Below are 27,298 nucleotides of genomic sequence, written 5' to 3' on the forward strand. Positions count from 1 at the left end.
TATTCTTTCGATGAGGCTGTGGGATGTACGTTAGTGCGACTGCCTGTGACCTCATGTCAACATATGGACGGATATTTCCGTTTCGTGTTGGCAACAGCATACTGTGCAGCGCTTGCAACGGAAGACACGTGAAAACACATTCCAGAAACGAATCTAGACTTCACAAATACAGTCGGGTATCTGTCTTTCGCATCTTCTGCAATATATCGTAAGTAAATGATTCTTTGAAAGATTCTTTTACTAAATTAATTCTTCCCAGTTTCCGAATGCATTGCATTTCTGCCAAATATTTATGCCAAATATACCTCCATAGATAACAATGTTACTTTTCGCAATTTGCTAATACTTAACAATGCAATTTTTGAGAGCAGACATAAAACAATTTCGAGAAGAAATCTTATTATTTTTTTGCAATAAAAATTACTCATTCTTTATATTATCAAAATAAATTAAAAATTATATTTGATTTGTGATATAACGAGTAGATAGAAATCTCTCGACCGGATGTACTGATTTGACCCAATTGTTAAGTCAATTAATTGGGATAACAAAGATGATTATTTACTATGCGAGATAGATTCTTGTCTTACTTATTTATATATACTGCGTTGCTAGCATTGCAGACCGTATTCCTATTTTTGCCTGCTGCATGAATATCTACGATTCATTTCCGGCTGTAATTAAAGAGCGGCCGGATGCTGGTCACATTTTCGTTGTTAAAAGCATGTGTAGTGCAATCTCGCTTGACTTTCTTAATTAAGAAATCGCTCGGTGTATCTCACATGTGCACGCTATTACACACAAATATTCTTCCTACATTAAGAGTGTACGAATGTTAATCGCATAAAATATTAGCAGATGTAAATTTTATGAAGATAATCTCTCTTTTTTTACGGGATTTAAATAACTTTACATTTACACATTATTTTGCAAAATTTTTGATCGTATTTATCACAATTAATAAGATTTTATTTAGTATGTTAACACATCCGCGATATTATATATCATTAAATTCATATTTAAAAAAATTTTGTTACAGTTGTCTATTTTATATAGAACCAAAGATTACAAAAGTAAATTTACATGGCAAAAAATATTTGTTATCTATTTATTAAAATTTCTCTTTTTTTTTTAAGAAGAAAAATATTTTTTTAAGAATATGTTTTACAGCCTAATAAGAATTTTATATTTCTATATTTCTATATTTCTATATTTGTTGCGTGTGTATTAATATTTAATATATTTTGACTTTGTATGTAAGATGTTTTATTGGGCATATTTAATTCTTATAAAATTGGAAAAAATTTAACTTACTTGAATTTTAGCGAATAATGAGGCTTTTCATGTAAAAACTTGATTTATGGAAAATTATTTATAAGCATTATTTATAAAACTATTAATGCATGACGCAATTTTTGTCAAGTTAGAATTAATTTTACGTGCATCAGAGAATTCTTCGTTATCTATACAACTGCTCACGTAACGTCGTAAATTTTGGGGTTTCATAGTCGTGCAGCGACCAGTGGCAACGGCGAGATCGCTTGCCGAATACTAAAAGTTGTGAACTTCCGGACTTTCATCTAATCTACGTGTATGTTCATCTGCGCGAATCGGTCCCGAGTTTTATCCATTACGCGAGATATCACCGGATATCCTTTATGAGATATTTATTTTAATTCCAATTCGAATTTTAAAAGCGATCATACATGCGAACTGAATTAATTAATAAAATTATTATAATATTGTGCGAAATACGATAATATCAATTCTTAGATAAAGTGTGTACGATTAAATAGAATTAATAATATTACAGTTATTGCGCATAACATATTTTCTTTCATTTACAAATTGTTTGGTTAACAATAAGATTTGTGAAAATATAAACACATTTAATTTTTATTTAAAATTTAACACTTTATTGCTACATCTCCAAGTTTTTCATGAATAGAGAAACAATCGGTGTGCTTAATTTTAAGCAAATATAAAAAGTCAATCAATAAAATCAATTCAGAAAAGATAATTTTATCTTTTTTTCATATAAAAGCGCTTGGTTTTATTCAAATGAAAGTCGTCCAATAAATGTGACACTGCCTACAATTGTCACTTTCCAGCGCCGTAATTAAAACTGGAGTGACCCGAAAGTGTCATCTGAATGGAAATTGGAGAACAATCGATGCCGTTGGAGCGATCGAAATTGTGTCGCAGTCGCTTGGACTTTTATAACACGCAGGCGTGATTCGCGTTTCATGCGGGCATGCGATAGATGGGACGTGGGAATGTGAGAACTCTTCACTCTCGAGTGCTATTCTCGCTATAGAAATAATAATCATGTCCGCGATGAAAGAAAAAAAAAAGAATACGTGCGAATCGTATAGCTCAATAACTGTCGATGATTCTACGCCATTCATGAAAACTTGAATGCGGGTCAAATTTCTGATCGAAGCGAAACAGGACAAAATTTGTTTATTCGGATACTAGATTACTGATTAATAAACCAGAATCTTTCAACGGCAAATTATCATATGATTAGAGACACGATTAAATATTTCGCATTATGTTACAATTTGCTTTAATTTATTAACCACATTTAATCGTAGAGATCTATATAAAATATTATTGTAAATGTTGTCTCGCGCAATGTTATTCTAATTATTTTATTAATTAGGTCAGTTTGCATATATAAGAGAATCTGAAACTTCAATCGAAGTTAAACAACCTGGTAGTTTCGAATTTTTTTTGACTATTTCAAAAAACGAAAGTATAGAGTTTTTTTAAGCACATACACTCATACTTTAAGGAGATAACTTTGAGATGCTTTTACAAGCACTTAAAGAAATGAAAGCTATGCTTTTGAATAAAATTTATATTGGAATTGAACTGTGTTAGAAATTCACGAGAACATACTAAATTTGATTTTATTTATAATTATAATTCTGCACGGAAAAAAGAATTATATCGTGAAAGGTACACCATTGATTATGCAATAACTTAATAAACATAATCAAATGGTGTATAAAAAGCGATGAAAGACTCGAGATCTATAGACTTACCTTTATTAGACGAGTTCTTGTATTTTCTCCGTCTGTTCTTGCTGCAAGATATTTCATTACAAAAGACACCATCAATATTGTCAATTGGCACTGAAGCTGCCATCGCATCTGTTTCTAACAGATTCTTAGACCCTGCTGTTTGTTTCCGTCCTGAATGTACGGCATTACTGGATACGCCTGCTTCTTTCCCGAGAAAAGTGCCGATTGAATGTCTTCTTCGGCAGGCAGTTGAACCAGCCGTAGGAAGAGTGGAAGAAAGGTTGTAATATCTGAAAAAAATATCCTACAGTTATTTTACAGCCTTCTTTCTTTTTTTAGTTTCTCTTAACCACACTTGAGCATTAAATGTTTATTAACTAAAAAAACCATAAATATTGAAGTGACTTATAAGATTTTTATTTGCACAACATCTCGTCAGAAAAGATTCTCCTAAAAAATAGGTATAAAATAAACTATGAAAAATATATAAAAATGAAAAATTACGTATGCATAAAAATTGACAAAATTATTATAAATTATATTACATAGTCAGAAATTAAAACATGTGAGAACCGTTTAAACCGTCTGAAAATATGGTAAAAGAAATTTAGAGTACAAAGATATGTTACAGATGATAATGTTATTAAAAAGATAAAATAATAATTTTTTACCTTGCGTCGTCCACGCCAAGAAAGACCTCTGCGGAATCGTCATCGTCATTACTGTTGTTATCGTCACCATTGTGATTTTTAGAATTGCCTGCTAAACCACAGTAGACCATATCGTTAGACAGAAGCTCGCTAGCAGATTTCAGAACTCTTCTGCCACGGCTAGGATGACGCCGATCCTTTTCAGAATGCGAGTGTGATCTGTACTGACAAAATAATCCTTATAATACATATTCCTCACAGTAAAATACATATCAATTAAACTAATTAAAATGATAAAATTCATTGCAAATTTAATGAATTAAAAATTAGTTTAACTACAATTTACATGCAAAAAGTACTTTGATGTTTTCTCGTGATAATAAAAACGCCGTGATTTAGCATTGCAAGCGCGTAAATAAGTAAATAAATTCAAATTTATTTAGAATATATCGATTTCGATGTTTGCAAGGAAAGTGACATTCACCTATGAGGCAAATACGGTGAGGATGGCGCGACGTCGGACGGTCTCGGGTCGCCTTTGAGGAAATTTTGCGTTCGCTCTTGATCCGCGTTCGCGCTCACGGACCTGAAGAGATTCCGGAAGCTTCTTCTCTTGCCGCATCCGGGCTCGGCCGCGTCGTTCCGCGACAGCATCGGTACACGCTCCTCCGTCGGCGTCGACGGCGTTGACGCGCCTGACGCGTTGCCGCGTCCTTCGTGATGCATCAGCATGCCGGATGCCGATTCCGAGATGACGACGCCGGTCTGAGAGGAAGCCGCACCCATTTTGCAGGCTCTTCGTCGGAATAAGGCAGAGAAACCACCGCTGTGTCCTCTGGGCGACGTCGGCGACGCCGACGTGGCCGTCGTCGTCGTCTTCGTCGATGACGAAGCCCCGCCGGACAGCGAGAAGTACGACGGATTATCTGTGAACATACGGATCAAACGGATCCAATCGCAAGATCAATTCTCCCTCTATTGTTCTTTCACGTGACTTTTACGTTATACTGGCACGTTAGTGTGATCGGCTCCGTAAGACACATAGATTTGCATAAATTCTCACACAATGTGTCTATCATTAACTTGTATAATTAGCGTGAAAATTCATACAGTTGCTTTTGTCACTTTTATCGATTTTCTTTAAACCATCGTGCCACCAAAAACAAAAAAATCATTTAATTAGTCTATCACTTGTGCAACACTCTTTGATGTCTTATCGAGTTCGATCTTCATTCTTTCGCGCCACACGAAGATTTAGATGAAAACCTAGGCGTTGAATGCTGTGTTCGCGTGTGTTTCTCAGTACGATTCTATGCACCGCCGCGTTATTGATATCATACACGTGATTGCGGAAGAGGCGTTTATCTAATTCGAGATCAAATGTCATTTAAGGCAGCGTTGCTTTTATCAGGGGCTGAGTGAGCCGCGCTGTAGCCACGGCTGCGGACTAATAGAGGGTCTACCTGTGACTGTGGGTGCTGTGTTGTATTCATGGGACACCATACACAAGTCTTACTACGATCACTGGATTTGACCAGGGTGGGGGGATGCACTGTGCCGGACGTTGCATTGTTTCTCCCCTCCCTCTCCCCTAGCCGGTGAACCGGCAGGAATACGCGGTAGCCGGCACCGGAAATATGCCACCTCGATTCACACAATCTCCGTGCCATTACTTCTCGATGGAGATGTATATGAGATTATAACTTTGACAAAATTTTATTCTTATTGTTAAATTTATTTTTTGTTATTTGCACATTTGATTATCTGATTTTATCTATTTATATTTATCTGATTCTTTTTTATTCATTATTTCTCGTTCGAAATTTTTTAGAACCGATATAGTAGTAATGAATTTTTTCTCGCTTATTCGGAATGTAATTCACAAATGTCTTTTTAATGATTGATTTTCTGATCAATTTGGAATCAATTCTTCCTCAGCAAAATTCATTACTTTTGCCGCATTTTTCTAATTTTTTATATCATATATTTTTTAAACTAAGCTTTAAATTAAAATTTGATTGAAATTTACTTAAAATTGATTGAAAAATATAGTTTTGTTACTTATTTGCTCTCTAAAGTTTAATTCGCAAAACGTTCTTTTTTTACAATAACTTATTTAAAAATTATCGACATTTTCATATGCAAATTGATCAAATTGATCAAAGAATCATTAAGAAGACATTCGCGTGTTTTGGGAATTTCGGCACATAAATTAAACAAGTTAGAGTTTAGAATACCACGTTCAGCAGAATTCTTCAAAACATTTTTATAAATAATTTATATTTTGAAGATATAAAGAATTATAGAACTATACTTTCAGCGAAAATCTAGATGTGAGATTATTATTTATATTCCATTCAAGTTGAAACTCGAGTTACAGTTTATATACGATGAAAGCACCAAATTCTATTGAAAATTTTGCTTGCGATTTTGTTCGACAAGTGTTGTGAGCCACTGTTTGGCTGCGAATAAAAATGAAAGATGTGAGGGACGCGCGATTTTACGCGTTAACGACGTGCTCTGCGTGCTGAACATCGCTCTCGTCAAGATCTGTATGCGATCTTTGCGATCTTCGATGCGATTCTACTGGGAAAGTATAAAACTCACCGACTGCCATGATGATTCTCTCCGTAAAAATGTTGGTTCACAGTTGAGGCGTCGCGGAGCTGCAATACAAAACAAATCGCATGTAAACAATCATTTATTTATGTCATTCTATATAAATATTATTGTACTTGAGAATCGGAAAAGAATATGTCTAAAATTACTAGACATTATTTATAAAAATTTGGCAATGTGGGGGGTAAAAAAGAGAATTAAATTTATAATACAATATACTTGGTCTCTAGATATTTCAGAATAAGTGGTTTGAAGCGCGAGAGTAAATCGAGGAGTTTCAGATTGGGTTGTTTATCCGCTATTGGATCGATAGTAACTGACTAGCATGTATCCTAACGGTATTATAAAAAAAGACACCAGGTACACGTGTTTGTCGGAACACTATTCTACACACACAAAACAGTGTTGTTTTAATTAATCTATATTTTTCTCATTACTAAAGAAAAATGAAAAATTATTTTATGTTTTCTACAAAAGGAGTGATGTAAGAAGCTGGTGTCAACTGAAAATAAAAACCTGCACCATAATTTCGTTAAAAATACTGTACAACTCTTGCTTAGAAATTTATAAGAAAAATAAGCGTTTAAATTCTTTCGTTTCTGAGATAGAAATTTCATTCGTTTATATCCCGCATATTCAACTCGCACGTGACATACTGACAACTTGTACTGCAATCATGACATCAAAGAGAACGTTATTGCGGTCGCGGAACTGGCTCTCACCCGCTCCCTCCTTCTTGATTCAGAAAATTGCACGCGGGAAAGTCTGCGGGTGTCCGATGCTTTCATTCATTGCTGAAAATACGCGCGAATATTATATTTAGCACGATGAGAGACGCACATCGTGCGCATGAGGGACCCGTTTACATTTGCACGCAGAAGGGGGTGGAGAACGAAGAAATGGGGGTCGGAAACGCTCGAACGCGACTCATTCACGTGTTGTGCACGCGACATTATCACGTTGTTCTCCGCATGTCTCTGTCGCAGTTACCTGAACAATGATATTTATTACTCGTCCCGAGAAAGTCGACTATTTATAACAAGATTTTTTCTCATCCTTGAGTATTAGAAGCATTGTTCTTCTTGTAAGCCAAAATCTTTTTTCCCTAAATTAATTTCTATACGTTAATTCTTGAATTTTGAGCTGTACATTTTTATTAACATTATTATTTTTTCCAATTTCCACAAATTTATAATAAAATTCTTATTTTATTCTCTTCAAATATTTTTGCATTTATTTTTAAGATAAATAAATAATTTTTAAGGTAAAAAAACAATTAATTTGTGTTTTGTGTTCAACAATGCAAAATTTAAATTGTCCGAAATTCATTTTGATTTAATTGTTCTTGTCGTTAAAAAATTGTTACTAAAAGATAAAGCTTATTTATAAATAAAATTGTCGATAATTTTCCATGACTTACATTACGTTTCTTTGATAATTATTTTTGTCATCCCACGTGGCCGCAACTTATGAAATTAACCGGGAATCTGTGCGTTTCCTCAAATTTAGTTCAGCGAATGTGCGACGCCGCGACAATTTTCTGCCCTCATAGTTGCGGCAACGATGGCGGTTACTATTTTCGTACGACCAGGAGAAGCAGTATGTGTCTGGCAGAGGTAGAGATAAATAGAAAGGGAGGAAGAAAGAGAAAGGGATAAAAGGGGATCGAAAGAGAATCAGAAGAGAAAAGGAAAAAGGGTGATTGCACCCATGAAAAGCCGAGCATTCTGATACACATATTCTTTTACTCAAATAAAGCAGTTGAAGAAATGAAAAATGCGATGATATGAATAATTAATATACATATCGCTGAATTATTAAAATATTGTTTTTTTAAAGATTGATGATTTATTACATGTTTGCAAAACTTTCGAGAACGAAAAATGTATAATATTACATCTGAAGAATCAAATATTGATTTGTAATCAAATATTGATTTGATTTGTTACGACAGATTGAAAATTTATGATAGATTGATAAGAGAACAGAGAATCAGATCAACAGATAAAAGAAAAGATTATCAATCAGTCAGGAGAAATACAAATTTCTCTACTCGATATCAAAATAAAAATAGCCCACAATTGCATTATTGTATATTAAGAATTATACTTGTTGAACTTAAGAAAAACGATATTACAATAGCTTATTAAAGTTTTAAACTTGTACCCTGTTAATGAAAGATACTACAATTAATCACATCTTTCAGCCCGTTCGTAGTTTCGACGGAGATAATTAAAACTAAAAAAATATATTAAGTGAATGGCTGACAGGTGATTGCCCTTTATAAATGAGAGACTTATTACACATGGCGATGGCTTTTATTTAACTTATTTCCTTTGCTTTGTATCATAATTAATTTTGCAGGTTTGAAATTGTGTCACATCCCGTTTGACCTGACTCGCGAGATAGTTTTTGAAAATGCCGGAAGTTCATCTTATTCTGTAGTAGGTCGGATCATACCGCTTCACTGCTAAACGTGGTTTCTCGAACAAATCACGCACATTTGCGCGGCTATTAATAGAGGCCTGTTCTTGTGACCGTCGCAGAGGACCGGCCGTTGCCGCGCGCGCTGCATCGCGCCCTGCGACTGCACCTGCAACGACGCATGGTCCGATAAAAAGAAGCCTGTATCCGGCGATGCACGTGCCCCTGTAAACGCGCACATGTGCGGCACACGCTATATCCAGAATATAGCGCGTTGTTCGAGACTATAAAGCGGTGTTTAAACGCGAGCACAACTGAGGAGTTCTCCTCTAGAAAAACGATTCGGAATTTACGTTTGATTATTTTTCCATTTCTTCGTTTTTTTTCTTCACTCGTTGCATTCTTGTAATTATTTTTTGTAAATACAAAATTTTTGAAATTATTTGTTTTGTAATTTCTCGAGGGAATAATACACACACACACACACACACACACATTAATTTAGCATCACTAGATTATTTTTAACTATCTGCGTGTAGAAGAAAATAAAAAGTGCATGTGTAAGTACAGAAAGGTGCATGCACATGCAGAAAATACAGAAAAGATTGTAAAAAATAATCCATTACTTTGCGATAAATATTGATTTTCAAAAGAATTATGTTAAACATCCATCGACTTTTATATATAATTTTTATAAAGAAAATATAAAAATACTAAATAAGTTGATTTAAAATCTGATTGTTACTAACAAGTATACACATTACAATTAATATTAAATAATAAATAATAAGAAAAAGTAAAAAATAATTAATATAAATTATATGCTGAATAATTTTTCGAGTATACTTAATGCAGAAATTGTATTAGTATAATAGATTATTTACTCAAATTATTTTCTGAGGTCTTATAAAAGTATTTATCGTTAAAATTTATATAAAGTGGAAGGCAAAGTACGGTTTCTGTGAAGTGAATTTATTCTTGTGAGGAAAGTTAATCTTACGTAGTATGTCGGAGAGTACGAATATGCAAATGCAAGTCTAATTCATTTATCATGCGGTCTGTAAACTCACCTTCAGCACTTGGTCGTTAATATTGCTTGCATTATACAATCTTCGTTTATTCTATGATTTGCTTGAGAGATCTTCTGAATTGTATTTGAAAACGAAGAAATTTGTACTAAACATCAAGCTTTGTCTCACTTAAACACTATCGAATAATTATCAATGCCAATTTCTATTCGCTTCGTCTTCTTTTTCTCCTGAATTGCACATGAAATATAATATGTTTTATCACAGTTTATGCATTTTTTTTTAACTTTAATTACTTTGACAACAAGAATTTTTATATTTGTCCATAATTTTAATATACTTTAACGGCTCCATTTAAAGAAATATTTTTATGTGAACATATTGCAGATTTCGCGAAATTACTCGTCGATTAGAAATAAGCAATATTCGAGAGCACGATTACAATTTTATATCAATCACTTATTTCAATATTAGATTGAGATCATGGATCATTTCTTCAGTGTCTTTTTTTGCACAACATCGTGCAATTGATATAAGAACACTATAAACAACTTCCGTTTGACGCGTACACATTATATTGCAATCAATTGCAATTCACGAGACCAGCAATGACAATCAACGTCTCATTTCTATCTCACAATTGTTGTCGCATTTAATTACGAAGCATTTGTGCTGTAGCTTTCTCTTCTTTTTCATGCTTCAGGGCACTCTGTGTTGTCACCTTTATTGTATCGATTTCGAACTTAAAAAAAGTTCACCGAGACTATTTCACGTGATCTTCTTCGAAGTTTCCCAGTCATCGCAGTGTCGAGGTTTTGCGAGCCTCGTTAGGGTCGTGCTCGGTCAGGGATCATGCACGGGTACGGCGCAACACTTCATGAAGCACTGACAAGCCAGACCTGGAGGGAGCCCCATCGGTGGGCACTACCATATGATCGCTCGCTCACTCGCTTTGGTGTGCTCTCCTTCTCTTCTTCACTGCCACCACCCACGCATCTGGCAGTGGCACGAAGAAACGCCCATGTACGTCTCGTACAAAACGTTATTTCGGGCTAGACAAGGACGACAGAAGTTGGGACGTCGAAGGACGGCGGCGGTGAAGAAAAACGGTTTCACGTGCGTTCTTCTTGTCCCTCCACGAATTTTTCCCTTATATTTCAGGGCAAAGATTACTTTACTCACGCGTTTTATATAATCAGTTTTTGTATCGTGTTAATCTATCAAATTGGCTACATAGAAATAAATGTGAAATTTATAGCCCTAAAAAATATATAATTTTTTTTGTATTTTAAATTAACGAAAAGAAAAATAATAATTAGGACGATTCGTTAACGGCATAGATAAATGAATTCACATACACCTTAATTATTTGGATACGTGAAATGTACATACACATGCACATAGGTGTTTAGCGGCGATTTCTGTTGAGGTAAAGGATTAATACTACGTGTGCACGCTGCGTGTCTGTCACGCATATGCGTGCGGAAACGAAGCGGAGCATGAACTTCCTGTCCCGCGAAATGGAAAGAACATATCTTTCCCCAAGCGTTGAAAGGGTTTGACCCTTTCGACACGTCTCCTTTCGACCACGTTTCGTAAAATCCTTTAAATGATTGATTACAGTACCATAACTCTCTGATTGTCAGTAACTCTGTCTCATTTAACTATAACTGGAAAAGATATAAAAATTACCAGTTTGTAAATACATGTATTTAGTTAGTTACTTTGGTTATTTTATTAATTAATTATACTTGCAAAATAAATCAGAGTTTTTGCTATAATATCGATATTTTTAATAAAATAATTGTATCAGATTTTATCTAAAAATTATAGGATCAAAAACTTTTAAACAGTAATATGTATTAATTATGTTAACATTTCAGCATTTTATGATCTTTATTCTTTTGTATATAAGTATAAAAATGAAAATCAAAGTATCTGTTTCAAGTTAAAATGTGTACCAATTAAAACATTTTAAATCTTAAATCAAAATATTTCTTCTAAACAAATACATTAAAATACTACTCATTTACTTTGGAATTATTATTTTTATCTTATTGTTAGAATATTGAAATGTTCGTACATCACTTATTTTTCTATTGGCAATAATATTTTTCTAAATATAGATATTACAATGATTAACAATTTTTTATTTTTTTTGCCTCTTGTAGAAATTAAAAGATTAAAAATCTAAATGGCAGACTAATGTTAAAAATTCAAACTGCGAGAAATTTACACTTTTGAAATGCGACAGGTTTCATATGTACGATAGGTGCTTGACACGTGTCGACCAAATGGTTATATGTCTTTTCGACAAACCATTAAATACTGCTGTTATACTGCCGCTCCTTTTTTTGTTTCTCTTTGTAACGTAGCATGCTCGATGCACTCAGTAAATTTTTAGAATACGTGATTTTTTAGGACTTTTTCTCGTGAATTTACAGTGAAAATCACAAAAACAAATATTCCTTTTTAATTGATCTTAAACGATTGATATTTCTCAAAAAAGAATACTATGGAATGTTTATTGATAAAAATGTATACTGTATTAATAAAGTTTTCAATTTTGATACGAACTTTATTGAAAAATAACAATTTAATGTAATAAAAACAAATATTTTTGAATTGTAACGTTTGTAACGGAGAACCGATTTATAAAAATATTTGTACTTTTACAATCGATATTAAACGCAATCGTAAGTTTAATAATTGATAGTTTGTTAGGCTGTTTTGCAATTTGATAAATAATATTATAAAATAAATTTGTGATATGTATTCTCTAATATGATGCGATAAATATTTGTGATGCACGAATAAGCTTTTAATTAGAAATTTTTTATTTAGTAAAAATTTACTTTGCGTTTACAAGTAAAATTTTATTTTTTATTGTTATTTTCCATTCGCGAATTTGTTCGATTGTATTATTTATAATGTCGCTTGTAGAATGTGGACAATATATGATGCGTCAAACGGTGGCGTCAATAGTTGTAAACGACAACGATCATTATCTGCTTTCTTCTTGCAAGCAATTGCTCCATGCATTCACTTACGTTTCGATATGTTTTTTGTTTGTTCTTTTTCGCAATTTTCTAAAATATCGAATTATTATAAGTTTGAACATATCTATTCCTTGGATTGATTGTCCCTTGGAGTACGATAACTTTACAGCGCGTCCGATGCACGCTGCTATGCTTTTTAGAGATGCACGAGGAGTAAATTTTGATCACTATTGTCAAATACCAAATTACTACTATTTTTTATTGCGTTAATAAATAATTTGTGTATTATTAAGTATGTTATTTAAAAATGTATTATTTTTTAATAATACTTTTTTCTCTTTATACGTTCTAATAATTGTGTATAAATATTGCGCGTAAGAGAAGAATTTGCATATTTCACTTTCTTTCGATATAATTCTATGTAAGAAAAATGTTGCTGCAAAATGTTGTACAATATATTCAGTCAAAGTGAAATGATGTTTCAAATGTTTTAATTGTTTTATATGTAAAAACACATTTTGCAACAGTACTTTCTTTGTTCATGAAAATTATTCTACAGAACATGAGAGATTTGGATATACTTTTTTTAAAATATCATATATTATAAATTAGAACTTTCTCTTTCTGTCTTTTACTTAGAAATATTTAATAAGATTTCCATTTAACCAGATTGCAATTGCAAAAAATATTGATTTATAATGATAATAAAATTGCTATATTTCTTGTAATAGCAACGTTTTCCTCAATCGGTAAAGTTGTGAGAAATGTTCAAGGTTGTTTGATCGCGAGTGAAAGTCGCGGGTCTCTGGAATCTCGTCAGCAACGTAGATGCGTTGAGAGCTCAATGTCGCGTAGTGCTCCTTACAACACGTACGACTGTGTGCTCTAAAAAGAAACATCGTTGTGATCTCCCGAGAAGACCGTTATTGCACAGGGGATTGAATTTTCGTGCTCGTAAGTGCTTTTACGGTTTCCATATGCAATTTCTTGAAAGAAAAAGCGATTCGAGCTGTTAGTTTCGAAAGCGATTTTAACGTGTCAAGAATCTCGGTGATAACAGCGTTCCATGTTACATAAAAGCAAACGCGTGGATTGTTGTGTTATTCGTATCATTCATTGATAATTGGATATTTGTGCTGAATCAGTTGGATATTTAGAACGAGTTTTAAATAAATGCGTCTAGAGAGACAGATCTAGTTTTTTAAAATTCTTGACAAGATCAAGTTTAAATCTGCAAAACATAAAATGGTAAAATTGTAAATTAATTTTACTCCTATTATATATTTCTTTATTGTGTGGCATATTCTGAATTTAAGATCTAGATTTATACCTTCCAAATTTCTGTTGATATTAACGTTACGATCATTTTTGGTGACATAATAATCAACAATGTGGCTATATGTGCATTGCAATTTATGACAATTGATAAATAAGATTTTCATGTAATTTATGTATTAAAAGTGTTTCTAATAAAATGTTTGCTATGATAAACTGCAGTACTTAACAGTGATTGTAAGTGTAAATAACGATTGTAACTATTTTTTAAAATTTGAATTATCACAAAATTGTTAAACATTTCTTTATTTACTTCATATTTCTTATTTACATAATTCACATATTTAATCATTTTTGTGCAATTAGTAATTAAAAATTAAAAAAAATTAATTAATCTTTGGAAGAGTAAAGATAAAATTACATTTGATTGAATTTCAAGTAAATCTTATGCAGAAAAAAGTATTGTACTCTTAACTTAAAATTAAAACAAATAGACAAATATAAATTTTGCATTACATTTTTCAAGTTTGTAAAAGTACTCTCTGAGAAACGCAAAAGCACTTCAATTAGTTTAATGTACATTGGAAAAAATTGAGCCGAATTTCTTTTTTTGACATATAATCCCATACAGTAAAAACAACTGGAAAACTCAAGCCCTTTAAATTTAATTTAACAGAACTTTTGGTTGAAGGAATGTGTAGCTCGTGAATTTCGGAGAATGAAATTAATATCTCATAAACGCAACTTCTTTACAGCGCGTACGTAGAAATAATAGGGGTGTAAGGGTAAATGGCAAGTTGCAACTGCGCAACGTTACGAACCGCGCGTATTGCGAAGGGGGTGCGGGCTCAGGATCGCGAGTACGCAGTCGCGCGGGATTCCCCGGGAATCGGGTCTTTCCGGGTCTGCGACACGGTTTTCCCTTACTCGGCTCACTTGAGCGCCCGTGCTAGTCGGCGACGTGCCATTCACGGACTCGTTTACTCGCAACAGGTGACGGAATCTCGATCGACCGGGTGAAAAGCGACAAGATTCCGACGAGATATTCAGGAATCGAATAGCATAAGCAGCGGTTACATTTTTGCCTGATTGCATCTGGAACACGTCAAAGGGGAAAAGGAGGGCAAAGGATTTCGAGAGGAGTCACGCGAAATGAGTGTCGAGGACGCCATCAATTACTCGCCCAGCGAGGAGGAGGACTATTACGCGCTGTTATCCTGCGACGAATCTTCCACGGTGAGATACGTCACATTGCCGTGAATTTATTGCGCTTTATGAAATGAAACTCGCATTACTGTTCTATTGATTGATCGTTAAATGTAGTATAGTATTATATTTCAGTTTTATTTGATGTTGACATTTATGAGATATGTTTATATGTTCAAAGAGAGCAAAATTTAAAACCACATTTAGCGCTAAATGTAAAACAAGAGTATAAAATTTCAACAAAATTGAAAAAATAAACATTTCTTATTTCTAAGATACTTTTTATTTCTTTATTAGTCCTGTTAAGATTAATTTTATATTATAAAATTAGAGCAGTATATATTTATTATATTTCAAAAAGAATTGTTTTAAAAATATTTAGTTTACGTTTTATCATATATCTTGGGATAATTATTTTAAGTTCACTATATTTTTTCATCTTTTTGTACTCATAAAGATTTGCAATGAAAGAGGAAATTTATTTCAAATTAATTACGGCTTATCGATATTAACACATTCTATGTATTTTAGCTAATATGAAAAGAAATGTTATTAGAAGAAATATTTTTTAAGTTAACAGCAAATAGTTTTGTGTTTTTAATTCATTATTTTGTTTTTAATATCTGTACAAGATAAATCATTGCATTATTATTTCTGTTTGTATTGTACGTCTAATGTAGGCGTCGCCCGACCAAGCTTCCGTTCTTGAAATATTTCATTGAAAAAAATAAGTACTTAAATTAATCTAAATGCGTTACAAAAACTGAAAGAATTTTATATTTACAGAATTATTATTTAATTGCGTTGTCCTAACTGACTTAAAATCAATAATGTGAAAAGCTCTGATTAACGAAAATCGTCAAAATTGTACACTGAGGAAAACCTGATGTCAGACAGAAACGATTGTAAATAACTTTAAATGAGAATACAGTAACCTTTACACGAAGAACTTGCATTGTGACTTTTTACGCTCTTTTTAATTTTTATTTGATTTAAAATCTTTGATTAATTTATTAATAAATGGTACTTACATTAATTAAAAAATTCATAAACTAATTATAATTTGAAATATTTTCTGAACACTATAATGATTATTATGCATTTATTTTAAGCAAAATTAGTTGATTCATGTATTTCTAATCATTTAATTTCTAATTTTCACAATTATATTTTATTATCTTGTATTATAGTATTTAATTATTTTATATTTTGAGTTAGTCGTCGTTTTGTTTTACAGTATAAACTCGATTGCTTTTGGACAGCATGTGTAATTTGCATTCTTTAATGTAAAAAATGCATTTAAATCTTCGAAATTATGAGATATCAAATTTGAAATTAAAATTAAACATCAAATATTATTATATTCAAAGGCGATATTCTGAATTATAATAAAACAGAAAATTTAATGTTTATTGTAATATTATTATTGATTATTTGAGATACTTTAGATTAATAAATGGTATATTAATTAATTAACTGCAAAGTAAAGCAAGTAAAATGTTTTCTTCAACACTAAGCGATGATTATTATATAATATTTATGCAAAGTTAATTAATCATGTTTCTCTAATAATTAAAATTTTAATTTACGCAATTTTTTATTATTTATTTTTACTGTAGTTATTAATTTAACATAAAGTTAACATCACCAAAATTCATAAACAATACTCTGTAAAAATTATGACAGTGTGAACATATAACGATGGTTTTAAACGTGACCTTTACCTATATATTATACATATATATATATATATATATATATATATATATATATATATATACATGTATAAAACTAATTTTCCACACCTGTACTGAAATAATTAAATTAAAGTCCAACTGCTTCTGTAATAATTAGTTTCTACAGAGAAGAAAACTGCAATTTAAATTCTCCATTAATTGAATTTATGATTAATATGATTAGGAGCAGCCTCATCTGTTTCTAGTTCGCAATATGCTAAAGTTGCAAACTACGCGATAATATATGTGTTAAAATCAAATTGCATCTTTTATCGAACGTGAGATTTTGTTTCGATGTATTGAAACGCGTATAGTTTTATACGCACAAAATTGTAACAAATTCTGATTAATTCTGACCAGAAAAAATTTATCGTTCTGCATTAATAACTGCAGTGTCTCCTAATGAGCAAATTCCTTTGATATGATTAATTTAGTTTGGTTAAAATTATAATAATAACTGATAACAGATAAAAATATTATCATGGTGATATTATCAAGATAATTTGAGCTGTTAAAAATATTAATATAATACATTATCTGTTTAACTGCTCACACACACAGAGCGTTTTATTTCGTTACTGCATAATGTACACAGATATAGAAAATTTAATAGAGATAGAAGAAGATTACTTGCCTTTCAGCTCTAGAATTTATTATGTGATACGATATGTGTAATTTCTTTGTTGAGATTTTGATAGAAATTTCATCTGGCGGATAAATCTTGTCAGCGTGTTTGTGACATCTTGTTTCCGTCGGCAAATAACGTGACTGTGATTACGTGCTAGACGACTGAGATATTCGACGAGTATTACGTGTGTTCGGCAATCAGTTAAACATCAGAGACCAAAATTATTTTGATTAGGGCTAAAATTTTCGCATTTTTGGATTCTTTTCTGAAAGCCTGAAATGTGAAATGTATCATAATCTGTTTTTGAAATAATTTTATGTTTATTTAAAATGTTATTTAGAAAAATATATTATTTTGAGAACGAAATTAGCCTGGAAAAATTAGTCTGCTTTAGTTTCGTACTTCTCTAATTTTACGTTTAATTGTTAAAGCGTGTTTTAATAAAAAATAAAAGGACGAAACAAAATATTAGGGCATATATAATTGTAAAATACAAAAAAGATCAATCTTATATATTAAATGATCTCGTAGACAATTAAATTTTAAAAATTAGGTCGAGCAGATCACAGCGGAGTATAAGGTGTTAGCTCTTCAGTATCATCCGGATAAGAACGACGGTGACAAGGAGGCCGAGAAGAAGTTTCAACAGTTGAAGGTTTGTTTTTCACGTAGAAAAAAGCTGATTGATTTCATTAATTAGTGATCTAGCTAAACCGCACTCGCTTCAAGTGTCAAGCAGAGCTCTGATGAATTTGTTTATCTCATAGTACGCGAAAGAGGTTCTATGCGACCCTGAAAAAAGGAGCAATTACGACAAATGGCGGAATAGCGGTATCAAGATCAGTTACAAGCAGTGGCTCGGTATGAAGGAGCATGTGCAGCAGGTAAAATGCGACAATTTACAATGCAACGATTGTCCATTACAATAGTTAGTGTTAATAATTTGTTCTTGTATTGCGTGCGGGAATAAATCAATTTTTTTGTGTGGTTATTGTATTGTATTTGACAAAACAGATTTGTAAAATGTGTCCACGATTCTCTTTCGATTTATAAATTTGTGATTTTTAGCAATGTCAATGTTGGAAATGTAAAAAATGTAAAACATTTATAAATATAATTTTATGGCTCTGTATTAATTAAAAATTCTCAAAAAAAGAATTGTTTTACATTTTGCAGTATGTTTTATCGAACAGATAAACAGAAGTATGCAAATCTCTCATAAATATAAAAAAAATTGTATTTGAATTATATTTTAATGTTATTTACTCGATATGCGCGGAATGTTTCTTTGTTTAATTTTCTAAGTGCATTTGTGATTCTTTGACCAATTTTGAGATAATTCTTTTTTTTAATTAATGAAAACACAGGGACATGTTGAAATTACGATAAAAAGTTAAGTGCCTCTTAATTTCTTATTTCGTATCATTTTTATGAAACTAACTTTGCGGGTCTTTCGCTGTTCGCAGACTATGCACTGGAGCACGCCGAAGACAAAGGACAGAATGTTGCCGGATACGACTGGAGAGGCGGGCGGTTCACCGGCTCACCTGAGAGGTCACCCTACAAACGCACATAGAAGAGCTTCGGAGGGTGGCGCCATGAATCTTTACTACCGTTCGGGTCATGGCGTACCATTCGACTATCAGGAGACCAATGAGGTCGTCAGTAAGTTTCGCAATTATGAGATTTAAAAGATCCCCTGGGTAAAACTCTCATTGGAACCGACTCCATTGTACCAGATGTCCTTATGAAAGCAGGAAAAATGTTGTACTAGACAAATATCTACCTGTATACAAGTGTACGGGGCGTTGGTCAGATCGCGTCAGCACACACACACACACACACACGCATATCAATGTGCTTAAAAACGATGAGTGAGAGACGCGAGCGTGAGTCTCATCGTCCGCCATTATTAATGACGTTCTTTTTTGCTCTCTTCACACGCAACTTTGCAGTCGCGAAATTTTTATTGCTATTGCATCAGCGCTGTTCTGTATTATGTATACTCGCGAATCTAAGCGGTCTGACAGCTTCGGAAAATAGTTGAATGATCACAAATTATTCTTCTCTGCGCGTGAAAATGATTCCGCGGAGTACACGTTTGCGTTCTAAATGCAACAATCTATTCTACATCTTAGATTCTATAGATTCTTAGATTCGCAGCGTGTTTCTTCGTTCTTCACAACCCATGCCAATTTGATCCAACGAACGACCCCGTACACGCGTACGTGCTCGCGATCGCGCGCACGTATTGTGTCGCCTTCAGATTTATATTTTGTTATACTATACTAAGCACGAGACGAGAAAAGAAAGGATCGAGGGGTAACGCTGGGAGTGGAGTTTGATGCTATTTAAGCTCTCTTTCTAAATTCTCTTGAGTAACGTCCGACTCTGATTGGTCGCGAAATATTATATACAAATCGAATCTCGATCGCGCATTCTATGCATGTTTCTTGAATCCTACGAGATGTTTAGCGACATTTAAAACGGTGTAGTGTCGGAGAGTTCTTATAGTTATCTGTGATTCCGCGAATAAATTTTCCACTATAGAGATTAACTGGTCGTTTCAACCGTAAACACTTTGGAACGAAATATTTAAGCGTTGCGGAAATCTTCGTATCTCTCTATTTTAAGTACAATTATTACGTACAAGAACGGAATTTTCGTTATGAATACAAATTTGTATTTCAAATATCAATCGTGTATTCTTATCGACCGTTGTTTTCAATGCGAGTTTGCAGTGTTTGATATACGGGTACTGATTCTGGTTAGAAATATTGAATTAAAATATCGTGTATCTATGCAATACGTCAATGGCGGAATTAGAAAATAATTAAATCGGAATCCCGAATGGACGTTGCAAGCGCCGAGTTTATCAGGTACAATGTTTTAATGGAAAAACGTAAGTAATGTAACCGTAAAGTCGATACTCTCTATCAAAATATAAAATAACGCTAAAAGTGGTAGTCACTATTGTCAATTCCCGTAAAGCTGTCCCCAATATTTTTAATTGACGTTTCCAACGTTTTGTTCCGGGAACTCATTCGTTCAATCGTCATCGTTACGACAATCTTAATTTCGCAAAACGCTGGAGCGCTTAAATATTTCTTTCTAATAATGAAACAGATCGATGATGGCGCACTTGTACCTGTGTCCGATGTCAAACGCAAAATACATCGTTCTTTCTCGACGATAATTGCGAAGGCTTCCTTCACTCCGTGAATTATAATCGATTGTGAGACAATTCGTCGGTTAATTGCGTTTGGCATATAATTGAAAATGCCTACTTATAACCGGTAATTAATAATAACTTAGCAACAGTTAACCTTGTGGATGTGTCGATGTGTATAATCTTACAATAATATAATTAACGGTAAGCGCGTCGAGCTCATTCCTTATTGAAATATATTTAATGAGGTCGATGTTTTTCAGTTTCGGTTTACGCATTTCTCCAAATTGAATGCTCATTACTAAATATACGTACATCGTGATTTAAAATTGTGTTTGATTTTTTTGAATATTTGACGTATGTGAAGAAAACAAAATTAGTTTTAATTACTTTTAAGAGTATTATTAAACATATCAGTTTTTTAAGAATCATAAAGTCATTTAGAATTATAATTAGTCTGTTTATGCGTCATTGTTTTGCCGGTTGCAATACTGTTAGATTAAAGAGAGTCCGAAATTGGACCGAAACGTTTCCTTACTTTGCATTTCTTTAATAAAAATATTTCTTTGAATGAAGAGATTTTATGCGCTCCGACATCCGCGCTTTGGTACTTCCGTTAATATTTTTTGTTATTAATTATTCGTCACTGTTTAAGATTTATAATTTTTTTAAACTTTTTGATACGCGATAAAAGAATTAAACATAAGGTTAAAAGAATATAAGATTTTTTAATCAAAATTATGATGCACGAATATCTAAGTACGATGGGTGTTTAGTAGCTAGAATTTCAGATTTAATAGGCGGAAACAGCTAAACAGAAACTGAGAGACATTAATGACGTTGTCTGGATTAATGAATTTTCCCTTCCACAAAAAGGATGTGATCTTCTATATTCCTTGTCAAGGTCCAAAACATATCACGACAGGTCCATTCAGTCTTCCTGCTTTATTTCCAAATTCCGACGATGGAATTCTAGCCAAGATATGTCTTGTTTGCATGAAGTAAAAGAAAGCGGAGAAATAATTGAGGCTATTGGGTGAGAACCTGTTTTGCGATTAAAGGCGCGGTAAAGTGGGAACAATTAGCAAATGCCAATGGAGATAGGCAAAATTAACATTATTAGTAATTAGTTTACTGACATTTTTGTATTTTAATTTTAGACTAAATGTAATCTTAATTGTTTAACATATTTTCCGCAAATTCTGAGCGAGGCAATACAGTGATTCTTGAATGATTTAAAATTAAATCATTAAAAGTTCAACTTTCCCAAAGGTCTCAATTTCTCGTCCTTGTTTCTAAATGTTAGAAATTGCGTTAGTAACAGTAACCTGTTAAAGGATCCGTCACTGACTATACAATTAATTTCTGCACATAATGTCAAACATATAAAATCGATATGGGAGCAGAGCAACTAGCAAGTTATTGTTTGTTTACATAATAATAAAGCTGAACTGCTGTACGCGTGCGCGTATTTGAAACAAGTATGTTTAAGATTTTAAAAATAAAATAGAAGAACAGAGAAGTCGGAGGTAAATAATTAAAAATACTTAGAAATAACAGAGAAAATAAAGAATTATAGTTTTACGCGAGGCGATCTTTCAAAGTGTCGAGAGCTCGAGAGATCTCTCACTTTCTTTTGCTTATTTTTTCTTTACTTTTCTTAGATCCTTTGTTGAGAGAGTTAAGCGAAAATATCCTGCTGCTCGACTTGTCTCCCTACCGACTCTGTATAAGCTCGACATTAGTGCGCGGTCAATCGAATTAGTCGAACATGTAAGCGTTCGCTCGCGCTTCGTGGGATTCGCCGCGCGATCGATTCTTCTCGAGACTTGCGACAGGTAGACGGCTAAATTAAATGACATATCTTCGATAAGGGAATCTCTTCTAACAATTACGCTGCAAGGAGGCAAACGCTGTCGAATATACCTCTGGCATTTCAATTAACACTATCTATCTGGAACAGTGAGAGGATGTTACTAATTTTTTTCATTTCTAAATTTCTTCTTAACAACAAAACTGTGCGAAACAGCTTATTTTATACTTTTGATTTATTTTTACGCGCATTTATTTTTACGCGCACAATTATCTCCTTAATTGTGTCCAATAACTCCAATAACTCATTCTATTTATATATGAAATATATAAATTAAAATTAGTGAAGTTTATTAATATTTTGCAATGTGATTTTGTATGCCATTCTCAATCTTTTACATTTCGGATGCACAGCGGATGATATTTGTCAAGCGATTCTTTTACCAGGAAGCGGAACTAGATTTATTCGGATAAAGTATCATCCGAATAAGAATCGAACGAGCAAGTCACAAAAAGTTTTAATCCCGTTGCGAATACATCATGAAGTTTAGAATAGATGAAACGGCATCGGGCAACGGCGTTCACACAAAATTTCTTTGCACTGGTTTGCCGACTTCTTCAAGCTTCGAAGAAAGTAGCAACTAGGTCGATAAGTTGTTAAAGTTTGAACGAGGAATTTGGAGAAATTATATAGACTATCTATCTTGTCTCTGGTGCACTGCTAACAGTATCTTTGTGCACGCGTTAGAGGAAAATATAAGAAATATTACTGTTTATTACAAAAAAATACACATATATATATTAGCATAAATTTCGCACAAATATGCGCGCGAAAGAGAATAATGCCTAAGTCAAAAACTTGACTCGATCGTTATTACCTCATTTGAGTGAATAAGACTGTCGATTATGGATATCGGAATTGGATTAGATAGCGTCGATCGACACGGATATAAAGAAGGACATGTTAAACCTTGAAGTCTTTCAGTAATTCTATTATTTTATAAGAAAAATGTGACGATGAAAAACCGCGAGAGCTTTCGCATGCTCTTGGAGACATTCCAGTTTGCGACATAATTACGCAGACAAGATTCAGGTCGTGCGACCGAAAGCCCGCTGCTGTCGAAAGTTTACTGGACCATCCTGTATATGTGCTCTATATCTATATATTTTTCTAGATGAGCCCATGATTTTGGCCTGTGAAATGTTGTTTACATGCCTATATCTTACGTACCTATCTGTCGTTTATGATTGACCTATCGCAAATTCCTGAGAGAAAGATCGGAGCCTGTTCAAACGCCTATCAGTACGATGCTTACACGGAAAAAACATTTGTACAGAAATATCTAAAAATTGTGATAGATTGGATACAGATCTGATAATTTTTGTTCGACTATCAAAATTTATCAATAGAGGTCCACTCGATTAGATTGATAAAACATGAGATTATATCGCAAACAAATTCGAGTGCTCTATTGATAAATTTTAATTGTCCAACAAAAATTATTTTTAGATCTATATTTGGCACAATTTTTAGATATTTCGGCAAAAATGTTCTTTCCATATACGATCGCAGACCTCGATGTCTCTTTCGTGTTGTACACGCGCGTTTATGATACAATAATTGGATAAAATGGAATTTACGTGGAATTAAAAAAAAAAAATAAGGAGAAAATCTTATCTCTTGTTTTTAGATTTTTCGATCCAAGTTTCAAGCTAAGTCTAAATAAATAAAAAGTCAATTAAGCACATCTAGCAATTTGAAAGAAAATCATCAAAATACAAATACAAAATATCTAATTTTATATGACTTAATTTTAATTTAAATTCTAAATTTGAGTGTTGTTTGAGAAATTAATATTCTAAGTTGCAGAAATATTTTTGTGAAAAATATTGAAATTACCATTTCCGCCAAAGCAGTCAGCGCTTGTAAAATTGTCCTTGCTTTCACATTTGTAAATGGCGGACTATTAATGGTACTCATTAGCAGTCCTTTTTGAACTGGTTATGTAACGCTAATTATGTTACCTAACGTTTGTATCGATATCGTCTTTCACTTTAATATCTACGGTTAATGATCGTAGTCGCCGAATGCTTTGAACAATTAACTGCAAAGGCATACAATGTAAATTGTACCCGTGCATTATCAAAAATAGCAGATTTTTATCATCCGTGTTGATAAATTAATAATAGAAAATTGACTCAAAAATTTTGTGCATATTAAATATATATTATTTTATTTTGCATATTAATGGATCAGCGATTACACGATAAGTGTAATTCCTTACGAACGGTAAGGAATTAAAATACACTATGAAAACTAAGATAAAGTTAATATTAATTGAGATTGAACAATCCTGAATTTGTTAAAAATATGGTTATTACTGCTTTAAAATATATACAAAATGATCTTACTCGCATATCCTCATATTATTATTTATGTGTCTTGCGCAATCTGCTGATTGATGAACAGTATTTTCGATCGTTCTCACAAGTAGTGCGAGTTTTTTGTGTGCGTGGCAATGTGGATGAAATGTAGGTGTATGTGTGTGTATATGTCTATACATTTAAATGCGTAACCAAATACATATATTGTATATTCGTCTCGCGCTGGTCGACGCGGCGATGTATTACTCGTACCAATAAAGAAATTCAATAAATGTGTTTAATTATGAAAAATACCATTTCGCACTTTAATCAATATTATTCTTAGTATACGATTATTTACGATAACATTAATAGCATGTCGCTAATTATTATTAACAAATTGATATTTTATAAAATATTTATTTTTATGTTTTATGTCTACAAAAATTGTTAACTATTTTCATATCTCCAGCATTTTTAGTCGTTTTTTTTCATGCTTTTTTTTGCGACCTAAAATACATCGAAGTCACCCTACCTCGTGTCACATCGATGTAATCCCTTTCCAAGTAATAATTCATCGCTCTCGTTTCATGACGCGCTTCATTAAGGAAATTAGCCGCTTTCAGGCTAATGGAATGATGATGTTACAGTGGTAATGCCGATAATTGTCAAGCCATCAGCAACAACGAGGTGATTATTGTTTCACCTCTTCGTGTCGTTTTGTTGCATTTTCCATAAACGAAATGAAAAATGACTCTTAATGCGATATTAATATAGATATGTTATTTCTTCGGAAATCATAACCGAAAATTACCAATTATAAACGCAATAAATCAACTGATATCGGCCTGGAAAAGTTATTTCCATTAGCTAGACACATTTATTTAACAAAATGTTTGTAATATACAATTAAAAATATAAAGTAATATTATTTGAACCATGTGCCAACATGTGCGTTTTTACAAACTATTGTCGAGTTGAATGAAGCAATTTTACATTTTTTCTTTGACAGAAACCTGCTCCCGCTTTTTTGGTTATTACGTTCTATCGATTGTGTTCGATTTGGCGTATACTGTTTTCATAAGTTATACGAGGAACTTTGTTTTCCATATAGAATAGGAAGCTCGACGCGCCGCGCCGGATGATTGGGAACTGGAGCGAAACATTTGCTTCTCGCTTCGGAGGTTTCTCCGCAATTTCGGTCGTTTATCTGACGGTTGCCTTCAGTTTACGATTTTTATTCATATACGAAGTATAATATACTAGAACGCGTAAGTGATATTTTAGACGGGTGATACATTCGAATTTTTAAAAAATTTTTTCTTTTTTCATGAAATGTAGAAATTTTGAGTAAAAACTTTATGTTTATAAGTTTTAAAACAAACTTTATACAAACTAAAACTTTAACAAACTAAAATAAAATTTTAGTAACAAATTTATTAAATTTTATATTAAAAATATTGACATTTAAATGTCAAATGATGATAAAATCTCTGCTTTTTTACTCATATTCTAAATTTCTATTGAATAAACTCTATAAACTTAATCAATTAAAAATTATTTATAAATAACTTTTAAAAACTATTCCTTAAAAAGTGATTTTAAAAACATAAATTATTACAACATAAATTTTAAACATCCAAAACTTTTTAGAGATATATTAACTTGATATTTTAATCATACTTTATTACACAGAGTAGCCAACTTTGCATCCCTTTTATTTTGTGATTGTAAGTTAATCGATTTGTATGAAAAGTGCTGAAACAGGTCAATTTTCAAAGGAATTATATATGATAAATTCAATTGTCGTTTTAATAGGTTTTTGGCTGGTATTTTTCATACAAATCAGTCGGATGCAAAATAAGCGTAGTGGAAAGTTTTTCTCGGTCTACCTTGTGTATTCGTATCATATTTTATTAAACGAGCATTTGTTGAATAGACTATTAATCATCTCGAGTGCGCGTCCGATACTCATCGCTCTTTATATATGACTTTATATATGACTGAAGATCAAAAAATGTCTGAAGATATTTTTTATTTAGCAGATTTACTCTTGGGATCGTGTTTTACTATACCCATACGTGTCAGTTTCCATACATCATATATCAAAGTGAAGTTAGGTAAAACGTGGTATAAAACCATTCTTTCATTTGCCTAGCGAGACGCATATAAATATCACTCCACTTCGTAACTGCATAGAACGCACATCCCTCCATTGAACTGCAAACAGCCCTTTGAATGCCATTATCCTACCTACGTTGTTACTACTTAACGTCGCGTCCGCAAGTGTGGCTGCGTTAGATAACGAGAGCTGGCCGTTGTTCCCGATCGGCTTTGCCGACAACGGTTGCCTGTTGGA

At 32.7% G+C, this 27,298-nt stretch overlaps 2 protein-coding genes across 5 annotated transcripts in view; one reads left to right on the forward strand and one right to left on the reverse strand.

Annotated features, from left to right (window-relative positions):
* Nucleotides 1-10,678, reverse strand: part of stumps (DBB domain-containing protein stumps) — a 29,995-nt gene extending 19,317 nt beyond the window's left edge. For 2 of the 3 annotated variants that reach the window (XM_067351549.1, XM_067351548.1), the window contains exons 1-5: nt 9,793-10,678; nt 6,287-6,345; nt 4,164-4,605; nt 3,701-3,898; nt 3,051-3,319 (exon numbers count right to left, since the gene is read on the reverse strand). In XM_067351549.1, the coding sequence (XP_067207650.1) occupies nt 3,051-3,319; nt 3,701-3,898; nt 4,164-4,605; nt 6,287-6,296 (919 nt within the window). In that variant the 5' untranslated portion in view covers nt 6,297-6,345; nt 9,793-10,678. The remainder of the gene's footprint in view (nt 1-3,050; nt 3,320-3,700; nt 3,899-4,163; nt 4,606-6,286; nt 6,346-9,792) is intronic. The other variant, XM_012373375.2, reaches the window with a different exon arrangement.
* jdp (DnaJ domain-containing protein) lies at nt 1-25,253 on the forward strand. 2 transcript variants are annotated; one of them, XM_012373383.2, is made up of 5 exons: nt 1-208; nt 15,018-15,260; nt 18,148-18,249; nt 18,362-18,478; nt 19,061-25,253. In XM_012373383.2, exons 2-5 carry the CDS (start codon nt 15,177-15,179, stop codon nt 19,283-19,285), a joined length of 528 nt encoding a protein of 175 aa, XP_012228806.1. In that variant the 5' UTR covers nt 1-208; nt 15,018-15,176; the 3' UTR covers nt 19,286-25,253. The 2 variants fall into 2 exon arrangements, with proteins under 2 accessions (XP_012228806.1, XP_012228804.1); XM_012373381.2 differs by lacking the exon at nt 1-208 and adding an exon at nt 13,554-13,703.
* The last annotated feature ends 2,045 nt before the right edge of the window (nt 25,254-27,298 follow it).

This window comes from Linepithema humile, chromosome 3 (genome assembly GCF_040581485.1).
Source record: "Linepithema humile isolate Giens D197 chromosome 3, Lhum_UNIL_v1.0, whole genome shotgun sequence".
In the NCBI taxonomy this organism is placed as follows: domain Eukaryota; kingdom Metazoa; phylum Arthropoda; class Insecta; order Hymenoptera; family Formicidae; genus Linepithema; species Linepithema humile.

Excerpts from the sequence above, each read along its gene's own strand:
- jdp (XM_012373383.2), top strand. The coding sequence starts at position 15,177 with ATGAGTGTCGAGGACGCCATCAATTACTCGCCCAGCGAGGAGGAGGAC. Across the intron at positions 15,261-18,147 it reads CCTGCGACGAATCTTCCACG|GTCGAGCAGATCACAGCGGA; the intron begins GTGAGATACGTC and ends TTTAAAAATTAG. Across the intron at positions 18,250-18,361 it reads AGAAGTTTCAACAGTTGAAG|TACGCGAAAGAGGTTCTATG; the intron begins GTTTGTTTTTCA and ends TTTATCTCATAG.